This window comes from Microtus pennsylvanicus, chromosome X, assembly GCF_037038515.1.
Source record: "Microtus pennsylvanicus isolate mMicPen1 chromosome X, mMicPen1.hap1, whole genome shotgun sequence".
Taxonomy (NCBI): domain Eukaryota; kingdom Metazoa; phylum Chordata; class Mammalia; order Rodentia; family Cricetidae; genus Microtus; species Microtus pennsylvanicus.
The window spans coordinates 89,295,387-89,313,882 of NC_134601.1; the positions used below are offsets into that span (position 1 = coordinate 89,295,387).

Below are 18,496 nucleotides of genomic sequence, written 5' to 3' on the forward strand. Positions count from 1 at the left end.
AGCCTGCAGATAAAATTCAGAGTGCAATAAATAAATAAATAAATAAAATATTTGTTTTCGACTATTTGGGGGGGGGGAAGACTTAGTTCCCAAATTTTAAATTTTAAGTAATTCACATTAATGTCTGAATTTCAGGAATAAGACCATCTCACCACACCGGGCCTGGTATGCTGGAGGAAGTAGTGGTTCCTTCTTTGAAGTAGTATAAGTTGCCGACTTGCCACAGACTCCAATACTCTTTTAGGATTTTTTATTATTATTATTTATTATTTTATTATTATTTTATTATTATTATTTATTATTATTTCGTGCAGCATGTTTTGAACATATTCACCCTCCCCGACAGCTCTTCCTAGGTCCACCTCTCCTTTCCTACACACCCAATTTTGTGTCTTTTTATATCAATCCATGCCAACTTTTGCTGCCCTAATATTCATAGATGTAGGACCTTCCACTGGAGTATGGTCAACTTATGAGAGCCTATATTTTTATAACTAGCTGACCCTTTATCTCCTAGCAACTGACAGTTGCCAACAGCTCCTCCTTAAGTGGTTGGATTTCCCACCCAACTCCCTTCTCCAGGTTGGAATTTGGAATAGCCAGATCTTGTGTGTGATGTCATAACCATTGTGAATTCGTATATGTAGTTGCCCTGTTTCGTCAGGAGGACACTTTTCATTCCTCCTGTAATGATTAGATGATTTCGTAAAGCAAGAAATAATGTTGAATGGTACCAGAGTGGTTTAACGAATGTGTGCTTGCTTAAAGGGACCAGCCACGTGTTCCAGGTTAATATACCTCGTTTACATGACTTTTGTGCTCCTCAAAAAATTTTAGTTTATTTCTTCAGATCTAAACCATCAAAGAGAGTTATTATTTTCTAGTAGAGAGCAACACCTCCTTCAAATGCTCCTTCTTTTGTTTTAATTTTGCATTAAGTTAGTTCTTTGATGTTTTCATACCTGCTTGTAATGTGTTCTGATTATGCTCTGTACAGTCTTTTTTGTCTCTTTCTTATGCCTACCAGCTCCCACTATCCCCTCCACATACCAGTCCCTTTCCCAGATTAATGACTTTGGGGTTTGCTTTGTGGCCTACTTAGTTAACCAGGGCTATAATTGTAGCCATCAGACTGGGACTATCTATTGGAGCTTGGTGGGGCCACTTGTGGGTGCCAACAACTGTTGGCAACGACTCCCTCTCTCCCTAAATCTGTCAGTAAGAAACACTTCATCAGTGACAGATAGGGCCCCATGAGTCCCTCCTCCCTTTCATCTGACAGTGACAGGCTCAGTCATGAGCAGTCCCTATACAGTTGTCCCCAGTTGTTATGTGTTTGTGATCGCACTTGCTGTTTCTTGCCCAGAATATAGCATTTCACAGCCCCTTTCCCTGTCTTGCGATTCTTCCATTCTTTCTTCCGCAATAGTCCTTGAGCCTTAGCAGGAAGCCATTGATGCTTTGTTTAGGGCTCAGTCCTTAACTGTGATTTATTCTTAGCGCTTCTTGTGGTGTTAAGTCTTTGCATTCACACACATTCCTTGAAGTAGTAGTCTATGGATATAAGCATAAATATTTAGAAGGCAGTCTAAAGTTATGCTGGTTTAGCTAAACATTTTATTTTTAATTTTGATGCTGAAGTTGTACCCATTTGTTCTAGTCCTTGTGGATTAGAAATAATACTGTAAACTACATAATTTACTGTTTAGCATGTTGTCGGGGTTCACTCATCTTATTAATGTACAAGCGAGCTATGACTTCTACCTCTCCTTTTAAAAGTTGAATTTACTGTACAGAACTTGCAAATAAAAAATCATGCAGCAAGATTAGCCAGGCAGACCAAATATACATAAATACTCTCTCTCTATAAAGACATTTCTATATTTTGTGCATTTGTACATAAATTGCACATCCCAGTGTATCATTGCTCTTTGTGCCACTTTTTTCATTTATCATTTTGGACATCATTCATTACTTCTGTGTGTAAGGTCTTGTTACATTTCTCAGACGGGCTTCAAACTCTTGGGCTCAAATGATCCTCTCACCCCAGCTGCGAGGTACCTAGGACTCCATCCCTAGACCACTGTGATCAGCTCTCCACATTTTTAGCTGCTGGGTGGTGATTAAGGCAGAAACTAATGGCTGGCCAAAGTGCAGAGAATAAGTGCCCGAGGAGGACTCAGCCGCATGTGGGCTATCTGTCTCACCACCTCCTACTCAAGGTTCAGAGACTCTAGCAGAAAGACGATGAGCTGCAGAAGTTGATGAAGAACAGAGCAAAGGCATGATGAAGCATGCAAGGGCTGCTGCACTCAGGAGCTCAGAGCAGCTGAGGATTTGCTGCACAAGAGCAAGCCGTTCAGCGTTCTAGCATGGAGTCCAAGCAGTTCATTAGTGAAACCCCCCCCTCCTTCGGTGCTATGGACAGTTGGTGGCTACTAGATGAAGGAGAATCTGTTTTCTTTAAGGTTATGATTCCTGGTAAGACTACTCACTCCAGTGGATGGCCCCACACCCAGAAGTACATGAACAACACAAATTGGAGTCAAATGGAGTATTAAATTTAAAAGCAAAAGAGAGGAAATAAAGTTGTGGGGGGTATGGAAAAGTTGGGGGGATGAGTGGGGAATAAATATAATCAAAATACATTGTATGGAATTCTCAACAGATAAAATATTCTCAAATGAAAGGAAACAAATGTGTGCATTAAGAAAGTTAGCACATGGAAAATGGATATGGCTTGGGTGTAGCTCAGTGCTAGAGACCTTGGCTAGTATGGATAAAGCTCTAGTGTTCAATCCCTTGTGTCGAAAAGGAAGTGGATAGTAGGACGAGAGATGGCACTTGCAAAGAAATCTCCCCAGGTTTCACCAGAAGGCCACCATGAGAGGTGAATATAGTAGGGATAGTAGGAAGCTCCTGCAGAGAAAGAGAAGTAAGCTCAGCTTAAAATCCTTCTATGGAGGCTTCTGTTCCCCAAGAGGCCTTACCGAAGCAGGCAGGAAGATGCAGTGGAGCAATGGTTACACTCAAACACCAACAAATACAGGTTTGAATCACCTGCCTCTCCAAAGTGACATTACTGAGCACCTGCTGCTGGGTGCTTCACCTCAGGTCCCGGAATAAAGCACCCTTCTTTCTGCAGTTGCAAATATACAAAGCTCACAAAAGGAGATGAGGGTTCTTGCCTAGTCCACAGTGGTTTAGCCATTCCAGATCACTTGGTGGCAGCATGGAGATTCTTTGCTATTTTAATAACTGAACAAATTCTGTCACTAAAGAATAAAGGTTAATTGCAGAGGCATTTAAACTGTTGAAAGGGACTGATCAACAGCCAGAAATATCAAAGGCCTGAATGCTGGCATCTCATTACCATCTGAATGGCACCCAGCCTTTGTTAAGGGCTTAAGAGACTTTATTATAAAGATTGGTCTAAGGATTCTGTCCCCCTTAATTACCCACTTAGTGTCAAGAACTTGCTTGTTCATGGGTCAGTCTCTCAGGGCCTCTAGCTGGGTGAGTTTGGCATTAGTATTTTGAGTGGGCACCGGGCCTGCCCCTTATTCTAACCTCTACACCCCCACAGCCAAACTGGCCAAAGGGCTGCGTGTTTTTCACTTGCCTGCCTCTAGAAGTTTAAAAGAGCTTTAATGGAGTTTGGTTCCTATAAAGATAATTAATTAGTAGCTGCTGTGTGCCAGGAACACAGTTGGAAGTTGTTTACCACCTAGTAGAAGCAGATAATTAAACTGAAAATTGCAATGTATTCTCCTTGCTAGTATTATCAGTTAAGGTGAGGACGGTACCAAATGGATAGACCTGAAATCGCATACACACAAAGCAACATTAACCAGACTAGGCAGGTTATATTCATATATTTATGCACATGCTTGTAGCTAGCAAGAAGAATCAAAGAAAAAGAGGATATGAATTTGAAAGGGGGTAAGCTGGCTATGGGAGGAAAGGGAAGAGGAAAATGGTATAATTTGTATTTTTTTTTCTGGAAAATTAAAAACATGATTTTAAGAAAGCAGGAGAGAGGGAAGCCAGAAATCCATTGTCTTCCTCACACTAAATGCCACCTTTGACTTAAAATTTATTAGTCCTCATTTTCAGCTACCTGGAAGGAGATAGTTGTCACCTAAAGTAAATCTCCAGGAAAAATTAGTCATTCTTTAGATATGGGATAGGGTACATTCAAGGAAAAGGGTTGGCATAAGAGAAAGATAGGAAATTCTGTCTGCAATAACCATGGTATAGCCAGAAAACGCTTATCTAAGCAGTTGAGTGGAACACTTGTCAAAGATTAGCAGTGCCTATAACGGAGGTTCTTAGAAAGAGAAGCGCATTGGGCAGTCCCGTGTTGAAGCAATGTCACACTTGGTTTTCTACTGCTCTAAAGTAGACACTGTTTACACAAGGGGGAAAACCAAAGCTCAGGGAGGTTGGGATTAAAACTCCCTGTTGCACAGCTTGTGACGGCACTGTTGGGATCCCAACTGGGCTCAACTTTAGAACCTAGGCTATACCTAGGGATTAGAAATGGGGGGAAAATTACAAAAGGTTTTAGCTGTGCTCTCTAAAGACCTTTTAGCTTCTCCTGTAAGCGATGGGTAGCCAGTGGCAAGAATTGACGCAGAGCAGAGATCTGGCAATCAGATTGCAGGATCTACTCCCCAGCTCAGCAATTGTGATTTCAGGAAGATGCTTTTCCGTCTCCTTTGTTTCATAAGATGAAGAAGCTGATCAAGGGGCGGTCAACCGTAGTATCCTTTTCAGTCTTTCAGGTTTTAGTTTTTTGACTGTGGTACTAGAATGGCCAGATTCCTCACTAGAAGGACTAGTAGGCACACTTCCCACTGGTTTTGTTTTTAAAGAAAGCAATGAAGTATTAGGGAAGTCCTCCACCTCTGGGTTATCCTTCTAATGTACTTTGCTCTTCATTGGACCTGCTGTTCCTCATGCCTTGCACATACTCAGGCCTTTCTCCTGCCTCCCCACACCCTTTACTACCTCCACATCTGTCCCCTAACTCCTTCAGACTTGCTTTCTTAGTTCCTCCTCTCTCACACTTTGGCTCCTATGCATATACTATCTTGTGTTACCCGCTAGTTTTTTTTCCATTGTGTTTTTTTCTTCCATCTATACTTTTGGCCTCTTCTTTTCTACTCTTTGGTGTCTTGTATCTCCTTTAACACCCAGCATAGTTCTCGTTACCAGAAAAAATGTACCTTTTTCATCATTTTCTTTTTCTTCTGGCAGTGTATGTGAGCACAGCAAAGAGAATCTTATGACACCTTCCAATATGGGGGTGATCTTTGGGCCCACCCTGATGAGAGCGCAAGAGGACACTGTGGCTGCTATGATGAACATCAAATTCCAGAACATTGTGGTAGAAATCCTGATTGAACACTTTGGCAAGGTAACCATTTCCTATCCTTAATATCTCCCCTCCAAAAAAGTGACATCTGTCTTGTCTGCCTTTTAACTGTGTTTGTCTATCTGCCTGCCTCCATCCCTCTCTTTCTTTCTTTCTTTCTTTCTTTCTTTCTTTCTTTCTTTCTTTCTTTCTCTTCCTTCCTTCCTTCCTTCCTTCTTTTTTGTTTAGATTTTCAAAGCAAAACATGTTATAAAAAGCTTGGCTATCCTGGCACTCACTATGTAGTGCATATCAAATCTGTCATCCTTATGACTTAGTTTCCAGACTGTTGGGATCACAGACAGGAAGTTGTGTGTCTTATTACTTGGTTCAAGTTGATATTGTGTGCCACACTGACATGTTTCTTGAAGATGTATAAATTAAAACTAGGGCCTTGTATATGATAAGCAAATATTTTACCATTGATCTAGCCTCAAGCCCTCTTTTTACTTTTCAAGCAGTCTTAATAAGGTGTCCCAGTCAACCTTCAATTCACTCTGTAACCCAGACAGATCTTCAAGTTATGATCCTCCTTCCCCAGCCTCCCAAGTATCTGAGATTACAGGTCTGCATTGTTAAACTTGGCCACAGTGATGTTTAATATTAAACCTAACACTTAGCAGTCAGGTAGTTGTGGCACACACCTTTAATCCCAGTACTCGGGAGGCAGAGGCAGGTGGATCTCTGTGAGTTCGAGGCCAGCCTGGTCTACAAGAGAGAGTTCCAGGACAGGCCCCGAAGCTACAGAAAAACCCTGTCTCAAAAAGCAAACAAACAAACAAAACACACAAAAATATAACACGTAGCTTTTAATCTATTAAGCATCTGTTACTTGAACATATACTGTTTTTATTATCAGGCAAATGCTGGGGATATTAAAGAAAAAAAAGCCACTGGCTGTTTCTAAGACATTAACCATGAAGTATAGCAAAGGAACGTGATACGGAAGAAGGTGATGCATATACAATGAAACTATAGGGTAGAGTTATCCTCACATACCAAGTCCATGACATCCCCCAATCAAATGACAGATTGCTAAGAGAGAAGTAAACATGTCTATGTAAGTTTTATATGACATATGACTTTGCAACACTCTAGAATAAGCACCTTCCCCCCAAAACTCAGGTAAACTTATACTATATGATGAAATTTCTGGTTCTAGAGAAATATGACTGCAGGACAATAGGGGTTGATAGAGTACTAACACACTGGAGGCACGCCTATTTGTTTGGGGTTTTTGTGTGTGTGTGTGTGTGTGTGTTTCTGTACCTTTGAGTACACCATTGTTTGTTTTCCCTGGGTTCCTCTGGGTTTATCTTATATAATGTACTTTCGTGGGAAATCAGAAAATTCTTTTCTGGCATGCTTCAGTGAAAATGGGCAGCAGAAGGTCTGAGAACCATTATTTTTGCAAGTCCCATATTTAGCAAGTCTTGAACCCCATTTCAAGACCACAAATAAATCAGTGTGTTTATTTTAAATTACATCTCATTTTAAAATGTTTTAAGTTAGAGTATTTTATATCATATATGACTTATAAGGTAGCATACATTATAATTTGGTCAAATCAAAGGAATAAATTATAGGGAGACAAAAAATGAACCTGGTAATGTGCTTGAGACAAGAAATACTTCTTAACACAAACTGTGGACTTGCCACAAATGTCTCATGTTTATTTGTAAGAGCTTTTTAGCAGACAGAGCCCTCCATGGAAAGCATTATTTGAAAAGAACTTTATTTGTGTTGTGAAGGCTGATACAAGCTGAGTCTATGCATAGCTCAAGTCCAATCTTGATCACTTGTTAACCTCACTAGGTAAGATGCTCAGATGCTGAGAGGCATAAACATACCATGGCTCTAATGTAAGAGATGTTTCTTTCTTTGTTGTAAAATAACCCAACTAAGATGACTTGATGTAATCAGGATTCTTTGTTCTTTCTTTCTTAGTACTCTGAGAAGCCTAATATCCTGCTTTGGCTACAATGGTCATTCATCATCTCCATTCTAGCTGTTGAAAAGAATGAGAGAGAAGTAGAGTTTATAACCCTGTGCTTTAAGGTTCCTGTCTGGGAGTTAGGCATCATTTTCATTACATTCCATTTTCTAGACTTCAATCTCACAATCATGCCCACTGATAAGAGAGGCAGAAAAGTAGTCTTTGTTTCGTTTTTGTTTTTTTTTTTAAGCCACAATCTTGCTTCATAGCCCAAGTTGCCTTTGAATTTGTAGTTAGTCTCCTCAACTTCCCAAGTGCTGGGATAAAACACATATGCAACTGTGCTGTCTCAAGAAGGGAAATTCTTTTTTTGAGACAAGATTTCTCTGTAGCTTTGGAGCCTATCCTGGGACTAGCTCTTGTAGACCAGGCTGGCCCAAACTCACAGAGAACCACCTGCCTCTGCCTCCTGGGTGCTGGGATTACAGGCGTGCACCACCACTGCCCGGCTTGAAGGTAAAGTCTTCAGTATAGCACATTCCCAACTAAGACTTCAAAAGGAGTAAGAGAATGCATCCACGGAAACAGCTCGTGTTCTCTGCCATGTTGTCCATGTCACTTCCAAACCTTTTCATAACCTTTCTGGTTTTGTCATTAGAAATTGAAAGAGGTTTATATGCTTCTATGTGATAGCCATAGGTCCAAGGTTATTTCTTTAGGAAGTGGCAAAGATGGATAGCAAAATGGATAATGCACTTAGATGAAGAGAGTTCAATTTTCCATAGCACAATAGAATAACTATAACACATGAACTGTGCCGAAAGAGAAAAATTGTGAGTCTTATCACGAAGAAACAATAACTATATAAGGAGATGGAAATACTCTTTGGTCCTTATGCACTGTGTGTGAATGTATGAATTTTAACACTGTACCACATATGTATGTGTAATATCTGTCAACTAAAAAGTGTTAACAAGAGATATTCTAAGAGTCAAAGTACTTAATTAGGTACCACTGCAGCACCAGTCATGTGTAGTGACAGTAGGGTCCATACAAGGCGCCTTGTAATTATCGAGTTGTGAAGAAGTAGATAAGACCTACATTAGGTACTCTATTAATCAGAACTTTCTAGAGAGATGGAACTGGTATGTGACATGTATAGACACTACAGAGGAGACCTGTTAGGGGAATTAGATGATGTGTTTATTGCAGCAGAGAAGTAACGGCATAGTACACCTATGGTGGACTGGAGACCCCAGGATTCAATAGTACGACTCAGTCAAGTTCCAGGAGCCTCAGAACCAGGGAAGCCTACAGTATAAATCATCTTAGACAGAAAGGCTACAGATAAAGGGGTCCCGGTGTGGATGGTTAGCGTGGCGTAAGAGCAGGAGTACAGAGGTGAGTGGGACAATAGTCCTGATGTCCAAAGCACGAGAAGAAAATTCTCATTCACAAATTAGTCTTCTGTGTTTTCACGGCCCCAACAGATCAGATGGGTTCTTCCCCAATGAGGGCTGATCTTCCTCATGTGGGCTACTTAATCCAGTCTGTTTGTCGCTTAACAGTTGTTGTCACAGATTCTAAAGCTGAATAGAAAGAGAAACAGGGAAAGCACGTTGCAAGTGGATAACCCAGTGTGGACAAAGGTCAGAGACCTGATGCTGTGTTATTAGAACATGAAGTGGGAATAAAACGTAGCAGATTGCACTGGAGGCAGACGGGGATCAGGGCTGAAAAGCAATTGACTGCCTAGTTGATGAGTTTGAACGTGAGCATTTTATCCTGCCACTGCTAGGAAAGCATTGCTTTCTAGTAGAGAAAGGCTACAGTAAGCCTTGTATAAAAGAGGCTGCATTTAGAAGAATAGCTCACACAGTTGGAACACTGTTTGAGCACAAAGTCATTATATTCCGAGTTCGGACAGTGGGAAGAAGAGAGAGGTGAAATCATTAGGACTTAATAATCAGAGGATGCTACTAAGGGTTCCTGATGCCTAGATTTCTTATTTGCCTGGCCAAGTGAATGTAGCCACTCTTTTTATCGTAAGAAATATAGAATGATAAATTTTGGGAGAGATGAAGGAAAGCTCAGTTTGGGGCAAGTTGGATTAGACAGGTCTGAAGGTGTGCAGGGAAGCTGGCTAATGTGAATCTAAAGAAAGGGTCACTGAATATAAAACCATATAGTAAACAATTTAGGATTTGGAGGCTACAGAACTCTGTCACAACTGACCCATGCTGACTGTAGAGTAGGGAAGCAACCATGTGCAAACAGGAGTGGCCATGTTGTACTAATTGCTTATAAAATAGGCTATTAAGCCCATGGTCTATAATTAATTCAGCCCTGGTGTAATGATTAGATTTTATTTATTGATGAGTTGATTTGTTCACACAGCATAATTATCTATCATCCATCTATCCATCCATCCTTTCATCCATCCCTATATGTGAGGTTTTGTTTAGACATAGGAAATAGGAAAATCTATATAGAAGAAAAAGGGTTCAAAAGGATAATGAGGGAAGTAGTAGGACTTAGAATCCCTTGGAAAGCTTTTGGCTTTGTTTTCTATGACAAAAAGTAGATTTTTTAGCATTGGAGTGACGTGATTTTCCTTATTTTTCATAGGACTATTCTGACTGAGGTGGGGACAATAGTTATAGTAGACAGAAATAGAAGTGGGAAGGCTAAACAGTCATTTTATTTTATTTTTGTTTATTCAATTATTTATTTAGTCATACAATATATCTTGTTCATGATCTTCCCCTCCTTTAACTCTTCCTAGATCCTCCCTACTTCCCAACTGACTCAATTTAATGTTCTCTCTCAAAGCAAAAGCAAGAAACAAAAATCAATTCAGATTAAACAAGAAACCAGTAAAATAGAAAACAGAAAAGCAAAGAAAGTAAAACAAAAATTTCACAAAGCATATATTTTGTTGTTTGTATTAGCCAGATCTGGGCATGGGGCCTACCCTGGAATATTGTTGATAGACCAGTAACATTCTATTGGAGAAACCCAATTTTCCATTTCCCAGCAGGCATCAATTGCAATGGCTTCTTGGTTAGGGGTAGGACCATTTGTCCACTTCCCCTTCACAGTGCTGGAGTTTAGTCCAAAGTTCTCACTCTCTGCATACTGTCCAGTTGTAGGTCTCTGCATTGACTCCCGTTTCCTACAAAAAGGAGCTTCTCTGATGTGAGTTGAGCAAGGCGCTGATCTGTGGGTATAACAAAACCTCATTATGAATCATGTAATTATACTCATTTAGCAGAAAATAGCATCAAGTTTTCCCCTAAATCCATAATCGATCTAGTCTCAGTTCTGGGCCACGTTAGCAGTGTCTGGTATGGACTTTACCTCATCCAGTCATCCTTAGATTAAATCAAAAGGTGACAGGTTACTTCCACTCAAAACAAATGCAAAACTTGAAAGTAGGCCTAACAAAGCATTTATTGGAGTTACTTGCTCAAACTACAGAAAGCTGACAAGAGAATTCACAATAATTATAGATATATTAAGAGGCACACTGTATTTAATGAGTAGAATATGCAACGTAGTAACGATATCATTTCTTTCCCAGATGACCTATATGTTTAAGTCAATGTCAAAATTCAGCCAAATATTTTTGTTGGTAGTGGCAAGGTTATACTAAGTAGGAGGATTCAAAAGGGACTATAAAAGCTAACACTTTTTGAAAAGGAACAAATTGAGGTGTATTATTATTAATGCTTATGATATTCAGCACTAAGACAATATGCAATTAGCAAAAGGATAGACACAGACCAATGAAGCAGAATAAAGAATGTACAAGTAGTCCCACAAAGTTTGGATAAACTATTTTTCACAAAGGTACAAGGGTAGCTGACACTGTCTTACATAGCTCAGGTAGCTGTCACTTGCCTTTTCCATAGCTCAGACCCCAAATTCAATCTCCACGTACGGCAAAAGAATTTTAAATAAGAATAATATTTTCAACAAATGCTGTGAGAAATTGCACATATGTTGGTAATGAAAGTGAATCTCAATGTAAATCTCATAGCATGTGCAAAAGTTAACTCAAAATGGATTATCTAAAAGGAAGCAAAATCAGCAGCAAAAAAAATTGGAGTATTCAGTTACAGGTAAATTTTTGGAAAATTGCATAGGAGAAAGTCTGCAGGCCCTTGGTCTTTTTGAAGAGTTTTTTGATGTGACACCCAGAAAGGAAAAACAAATCAGTGGGTTGGATTTTTATCAAAGTTACTACCAAGTTGCAAAGGATTCATATCTAGAATATATAAAGAATTTGCATAGCCAACCACAAAGGATCAAGCATTGTAATTATTAAACTGGATAAAGTCATGAACAGTATGCGCAGATGGCAAGTCAGAGATTAGAAGTTGTTCAGGATAACTAACCAGTAGGGAAATGCAAATTAAGACCCCAGTGAGCTAGCACTGAATATTTATCAGAACAGCAGAAATAAAAAACAGTGACAATGCAAAATGGTGACGAGGGTACACAGAAGCTCAAATGTGTCATACTTTTCAAATGGGAATATAAAATAGGACAGCCTCTCTGAAAAATAGATGTGCAGTTTCTTAATTAAAACAAAGCAAACCAAACACAGACATCTGGGGAACCATATTTTGCTCTCCTGAGCATTTGTCAGATAGAGACAAAAGCTGTTTACCTCTGCAGGGATTTAAAATTATCATGTTACCACTGTATGTCAGGTATTATTGGAGACAATTTTACACCGAAGTTCCCATTAGGAGAACAGAATGACTTGTCCAGGGTCACCGAATGAGCCAGTTTGGGAACTCAGATTTAACATTAACTCAAATCGACACTCCAGGGTCTTTGCTGGGTTCTTGAAAATGAGTACGTAAGTGGCGGAGATTGTCAGTAGAGATGAAAATGAGTACGTAAGTGGCGGAGATTGTCAGTAGAGATGAAAAGGTCGAGGATATTTGAGACTAGAGTTGCCAAAGGTCATCCACATAGTGGAGATTTGTGTTAGATGTCTGTGCTAGTTGGAACGATGAATGTCTCCCATAGGTTCAGATATTCGAGTACTTGGTCCCCAGTTGCAGGCACTGTTTGGGGAGAGTTCTAGAAGCTTTTGGAGGTGGATCCGTGCTGAAGGAAGGCCATCACTGAAGGCCAGCTCTGCGAGTTTCTAACTTCGTCCCACTTCCTCTCTTGTAGTTTGCCTCTGCTTTTTCTGCTTCCTGCCTGTGCACAGAAGTGTGATCTTTCTGCTTCCCGGCCCTGCTGCTATTTCTGCTGCTTGCTGCTACCCTTCCCCACCATTGTGGACTCTCCTTTTGGAACCATAAACCCAAATAATCTCTTTCCTTCTTTAAGTTGTCTTAGTCATGGCATTTTATCAGAGCAGCACAAGTAACTAATACAGTATCCTAATTTTAACATTTGATGATGAACTTATGAATCTTGTTGGTTTGAGTGAAGAGTTTAGCTCCAGGCAGAAGAGGCCATGGAAATGCTTCAGTATGTCCTGACTTACTGCACTTTAAATGTTCTTATTCATTTGTGAGTGGATAGAGGAAGGATGATGGCATGTTTAGTCTGTTATCAGTCAAAACCCCTTAATTTCCGGCTGGGTGGTGGCGGCGCATACTTTTAATCCCAGCACTCAGGAGACAGAGGGCCTGTGAGTTAGAAACCACCCTGGTTAACAGAGCACATTCCAGGAAGAGCCAGGACTACACAGAGAAGCCCTGTCTCAAAAACAAAAACAAACAAAAACAACCCACTCAAATTTCTGTCAAATTTATTCTATAGATTTTAAAGATAAAAGACCAATTTTATTTTACCAAAAAGATCTGCTCTTTGGTGAATATCCTTAATCCCAACAGGGTTTATAAAATTATTTTGCTGCATGTTTGGTCTGGATCCCTAACTCTATATTGTAGCAATACGTGAGGAACAATTAATTACAAATACTGGTTATCTGTTATCCCCAGTCTCCAATAGGAGGTCATTTCAGCTTACTGGTGCTCAGCGGTGGAGTGAGGCTGTTACATCTTGCTAGATTTTAAATATGTATTACATGATTGTAATTCTGGCCTTTGTATGGTACTAAAGATGTACATTAGCTATGTTTTCAAAACAGCAATATGACAATCACGAATTGCTTCTGATTTATAAATTTCCTTCAGGTGAGGCATCTTGTGTGGCTATAGAAAATGAACTTCCAGTGTGCTAAGCATTTATCAAATTGCCCGTTTTGAAAAGGAGAAAACTGATGTGTGGGGTTGTCCCCGAAATTATCGACCTTACGTAGGCGTGACTACATAGAATAGCTGTGGGGATTAAAAGAGATAATATATGTGAGCGTTGAGGCTGCCCAGCAAGCACTAGGGATTATATGTTCCTGCCGAGTTGTTCGGCTAATGGGATATGATTTTTCGGTTGACATATTATAATTTCAGTAATATTTTTTTCCATTTACGCTTGCTCTTTAATAGAAAGGGCTTAAACACACTGGCTTTCAGATTCTCTATCAGCCCCTTTAAAAAAATACCTAGCTAGTCTGTAAAGAAAACTTAAATGTGTAAGGCAAGCTGATGCTTAAAGGAGTCCATTCCGAGATTTGTCTCAGCACTGTTATTTTTAAGTAATTTGAATCACCTCTAAATTTCCAAGTAGGAGAGCAGATAAGTAACTGGGGAAAGGAAGTTTTCCCCCCTCCACTAATCCCCTAGAATAGCACTGTCAATTATTCTGAAGTTCTTAGTCTCTAGCCCATGGAATAGTGTGTGAATCAGGGTACGCTAACCCGATACTGCTGGCTTGAGACACAGAGGTAATTTGGATTGGCAGAGGAAGGTTGGTTTTTGTTTTCTGAACATTTTGTTTGGGGCAGCTGCTGGGAATTACAGGGAATGAGAGAGGCCAGCTGGGAAGGCAGTTCTTAGTGATTTAGTTCTGAGGACAGAATTGTATTTCCCTTAAGGAGATGGAATGTGGGACAGATTCATTTGGCTATCAGAACTAGAAAGTGACTTTTAAAGCTCTTCTGACTCAGGCACTTCATTTTCCATAAAGCCCCGTCTCTTTGCAAAATGCATTGTTGCAGCTCCATCCCCACCTTTGTCGTTGGACCCTCATATCCCCTCGGTTCTTCACAAGGTACTTTATAAACGAGCTCAGGGACCAGGGTTGAATCCTTGCCTATTCTATTATCTCACGTCTACTTTGGAAAGACATTTGCCAGCCGCACAGCCAGACTTCAGCACTTTCCCCATTTGTTGCTCCTGATTGCACTGTGCTAGAGACCAGTTACTGGTCAACCTGCTCAGAAGTCGATTTTTGAGCAGTGACCCAGGAGTCGGGCTGGGTGCAGTGAGGTGCACTGTACTCTTAGCTCATCCAGTCCTCATTCCGACTCTGAAATGATGCACATTATTGATTTTCTAGATTAGGGAACAGAGATACTGAATTTGTTGAGTGGCAAAACTGAGACAAATCTAGTTGTGGCAGCGTAAGGCTGCATCTCAAGGAATGGAGACCTTTTTTCAAGCGAAAGATTAAGGAGAGTAGTCGGTTGTGCTTGCCTTTGTATCACTGATATTGAGGTGGCTATTGTTGCTCTCATTAACTCCCTCTGCAGTGCTAATATGTGTATTCCAATGCTTTCCTTTTTCTTTATGCATGTTTCTTAGTATTGGGGATGTAGCACAGGGCATCACACATACTATGACTGCCGTACCGCTGAGCTACAGCTATAGTCCAATATTTCCCTTCTGGTGGGTGGGTAATTGCCTTTCAATTATGCACCGTCTTGCTTCATGGTCTTAGTATAGTTTTCTGGGAAAACAATTATTTTCAAGGTAATTAGGAAATCCACTACTAATATATGTCAGAATGGATTTTACTGTCTCTAAAGATGAATGGTTTGAGAGTGTGGTTGGAGGAACTGAAAAACTGAAGGATACAGTCTTTGCCACAGATGACTGAGGGGAGTTCTTCTTGTAAACTGGCCAGAGAAAGCTGGATTGTTTTCAATACAAAGTTTGTGAGAACTCCAATGTTGCCTATGTTCCCAAATGTCCAAACAGGAACTTATCCAGGAAAAAAGACCTCATTGATGTTGTAGCAACATGATGGATTGGAAGAGGCAAACAAGAGTCCCTTTTAAAAAACAACTCTGATTTATGTATTTTTCTGACACCCAATCTAGCAGCCCCGAGGACACAGACCACAGCCCTGGTTTGCTTCTTTTTCCTGAAATGTGACTTCTGTAGATTTGTGTCGGCCGCCAGAGGGCAGCAAGAGAACAGAGAAATGTGTTTCCCTCTTTGTGGAATGATAAATGACAGATACACACATTCAGACACACATACACATGTGTGTGTATTAATTTGAAATGTAAACGCTGATTGCAAATCACAATGCGTCTTACTATAAAGCTTGTTTTTAGTGTTTATATTTTAAAGTGTACCTGTCGTCATCTAAATATTCATTAATAGTACACACACGTATATGTGTGCATATGTAACAGGAATAAAGAGAGGGTGAGAGAATCTAATTAAGTCAGATCTGTGCTTCATTGCATATAATTTCTGAAATGATAAGGTTAAGCTAAAAAGTTATTAAGAATAACATTTTTATTAGCTTATTCATGTTAGGACATTTTCAGAATCTAATATGTAGTTAGCTGAGAATTTGACAAACATTTTCAAATGAATCTTCAGAAAAGTATCTTTAAGTATGCATATTGAGATCAAAGGGTAACCTGAAGAAAAATAGCTTTGAGCAGGGATTATTAAGATTGAGAAACTTCAGATGTGTTCACTAGTCATAGAGAATCTTTTAAAGATACAGTTACGAGGTTTCAACCCTGCCTGAGCTCTTCACACATTCTCCAGCAGCCGGGTTCTCTCAGCTAGCCTTTGGATCACGGTCAGGGCTTGCTGCAGCTCAATCAGCATGTCCAAACCCGATGAGATGGCGTGTGAAGTACAGGGTACATTTGGGAGTGACATTTGCCCCCAGTGTTCTGATACCTGAAATCCTCACTATGAGTCAGTCTTTCGATTCTGGTCACCCTGATCGTTCTCTGGAAGATTCAGCAAAAGGTAGCGATACATTCTCCTCTCCTTTTCCTTTCTCCAGCTGGCACTACAATGCTCCCAACAGTAAGAACCATAGGTAGCATTTCACGAGAACTTACTATATGCTAAGCCTTTGCTGTTCAACATTCTATCGAGTCCTTCCAACAACTCTTGAGGTGTTCTCCCATTTTACTGGTAGGTAATGAGACAGAGAAAGGCTAAGTTTGCTGTGGGTTATCAAAATCAAACATGTTTGTTGTTGTTGTTCGTATCTAGTTTACATGTCCAAGCGGAAACACACCTAAATAGAATAAATACCTTTTAAAGGTATTATTGACTCACTTGTTGTTATTTTAAGTGCTGGGGATGGATCCCAGGGCCCTGCACCTATGAACTGCTAGGCAAGCCCTGAGCTATAACCTTAGTTAGCCTTCGCCATTCTAAAAAGATTTCCAAAATGATACAGACTATTTTCCTCACTAGACGGTGATTTTTTCATAGAATTTATCGCTGTGTCTGACATGGCTTTGGAGTACTCTGAAGTCTCCGGTCAAAGTCTAGACGATATAGTAAGACTGGGGTCAGTAGGCTAGAGGGCCAGATGGTGGACTCTGGCAGTCAGGCCTGGAACAGCCTGACTTTTTGCAGTCAGGCAGTTGTGCCAATAGGAGTTTTAGAGGCTAGGGAGCAGTGGACGAGGCCTGAGAGAGTGTGTGCTTTATTTCTGTTCTCTGAGATTTTGTGGCTGATGACTGGGTCACGGCTACTTCTTTGGATTAGCACAAAGACTCCAGGAAGTGTCCTGGTTAACTATATAGGCTTCTCAAGTATCTCTAGTGATGTGAAAGCAATGAAAAGAATGGAATAACTTTAGAACCAGACAGCTCTGGAGTGTAGTTCTGATTGTAGCCTTTGCTATCTGGGTGGTCTTAAGCAAGTCAGTTTATCTCCCTGAGCCAAGGAGACAAATGATTAACCCTACCTCAGTGTCATTAGGAGGATTCGCTATGATAAAGGTGTCCAGTGCTCTGCATATAGCACAATGCCTATGCCCTCCCCCACCAGCGTTTTAGAGTATGCATGGGAAATGAACTTGATCTTAGTGGGCACATTCTCCTATAATCATTTTTCCTTACTGTCTCTGAATTCATTTTAATAAAATAAGCTTGTCTTAGAGGTCCTTCGACCCTTATTTACTTCTGTTTCCTTGCGGTAAAGATGCTCTTCACTTCCACAGTCTAAATCATACTATGCTGGTCCAAAAGAAGCACTCCACTTGGTATCTATCAATCCATTCTTCGTAGAAAACACATAATTACCAATTCCAGTCAGAACATTCTTAGCAGGATCTGACTGCATTCTTTCATTCCCTTGGTGTTCTCATTCCAAGGCAACCAACCAGGGAATGGATAGCCAATCAGAGCATGGGTTACAGACCTAGTAAACATAGTTAATGGAAGGCAATGGTTATTTTCTACAGTAGATGCTGTACTTTAAGGGAAAGGAGACCATATTGGGCCTTAGAACTTGGGCTCTAATCACAATTCTATCTTCTACTAGTTTTGGAGCCCTGGGCAATTCATAACTCCTCTTTGGATATTAGTTTTTCCACATACAATGTATGAATAGGACCAAATAGCATTCTACAATATTATATCTAAAAAGAAAATCTTAAAGACTATGTGTTGCTGAGTCAAAAGACAGTCTTAATGACAGCCCTCTTTTAAAAGTTGGCTCTTGTTTACAAGAGACGTGACATTTTCAAAGTTATGTAGCTACTCCAAGCAAACTTGGTGACACACTTGATGTTTGAAGTGGTTTGTGCCAAATGCTAAGAGCTTATTATTTTTGACCCCATTGCCACCTTTGTTTCTAATGCATTTTAAAATACAGTTTCTGCTAGTATAACCAGACCTCAGAAAAGCTCAATCTAGCCTCAGCCAGAGTATAAATGGAGAGTTGGTGGAAAGCTGGCATTCTTCAGGGCCAGATATTATAGCTTAGATTTCTAGAAATTCAAGGTAGGCTTTTTTTGTTGTTTTTCTTTTCCTTTTCTTTTCTTTTCTTTTCTACAAT

General features: G+C 40.1%; 1 protein-coding gene across 1 annotated transcript in view; it reads left to right on the plus strand.

Annotated features, from left to right (window-relative positions):
* Nucleotides 1–18,496, plus strand: part of Ophn1 (oligophrenin 1) — a 347,400-nt gene that overhangs the window by 288,437 nt on the left and 40,467 nt on the right. Inside the window, exon 19 of the mRNA XM_075958789.1 lies at nucleotides 5,263–5,422. Coding sequence (XP_075814904.1) covers nucleotides 5,263–5,422 — 160 coding nt within the window. The remainder of the gene's footprint in view (nucleotides 1–5,262; nucleotides 5,423–18,496) is intronic.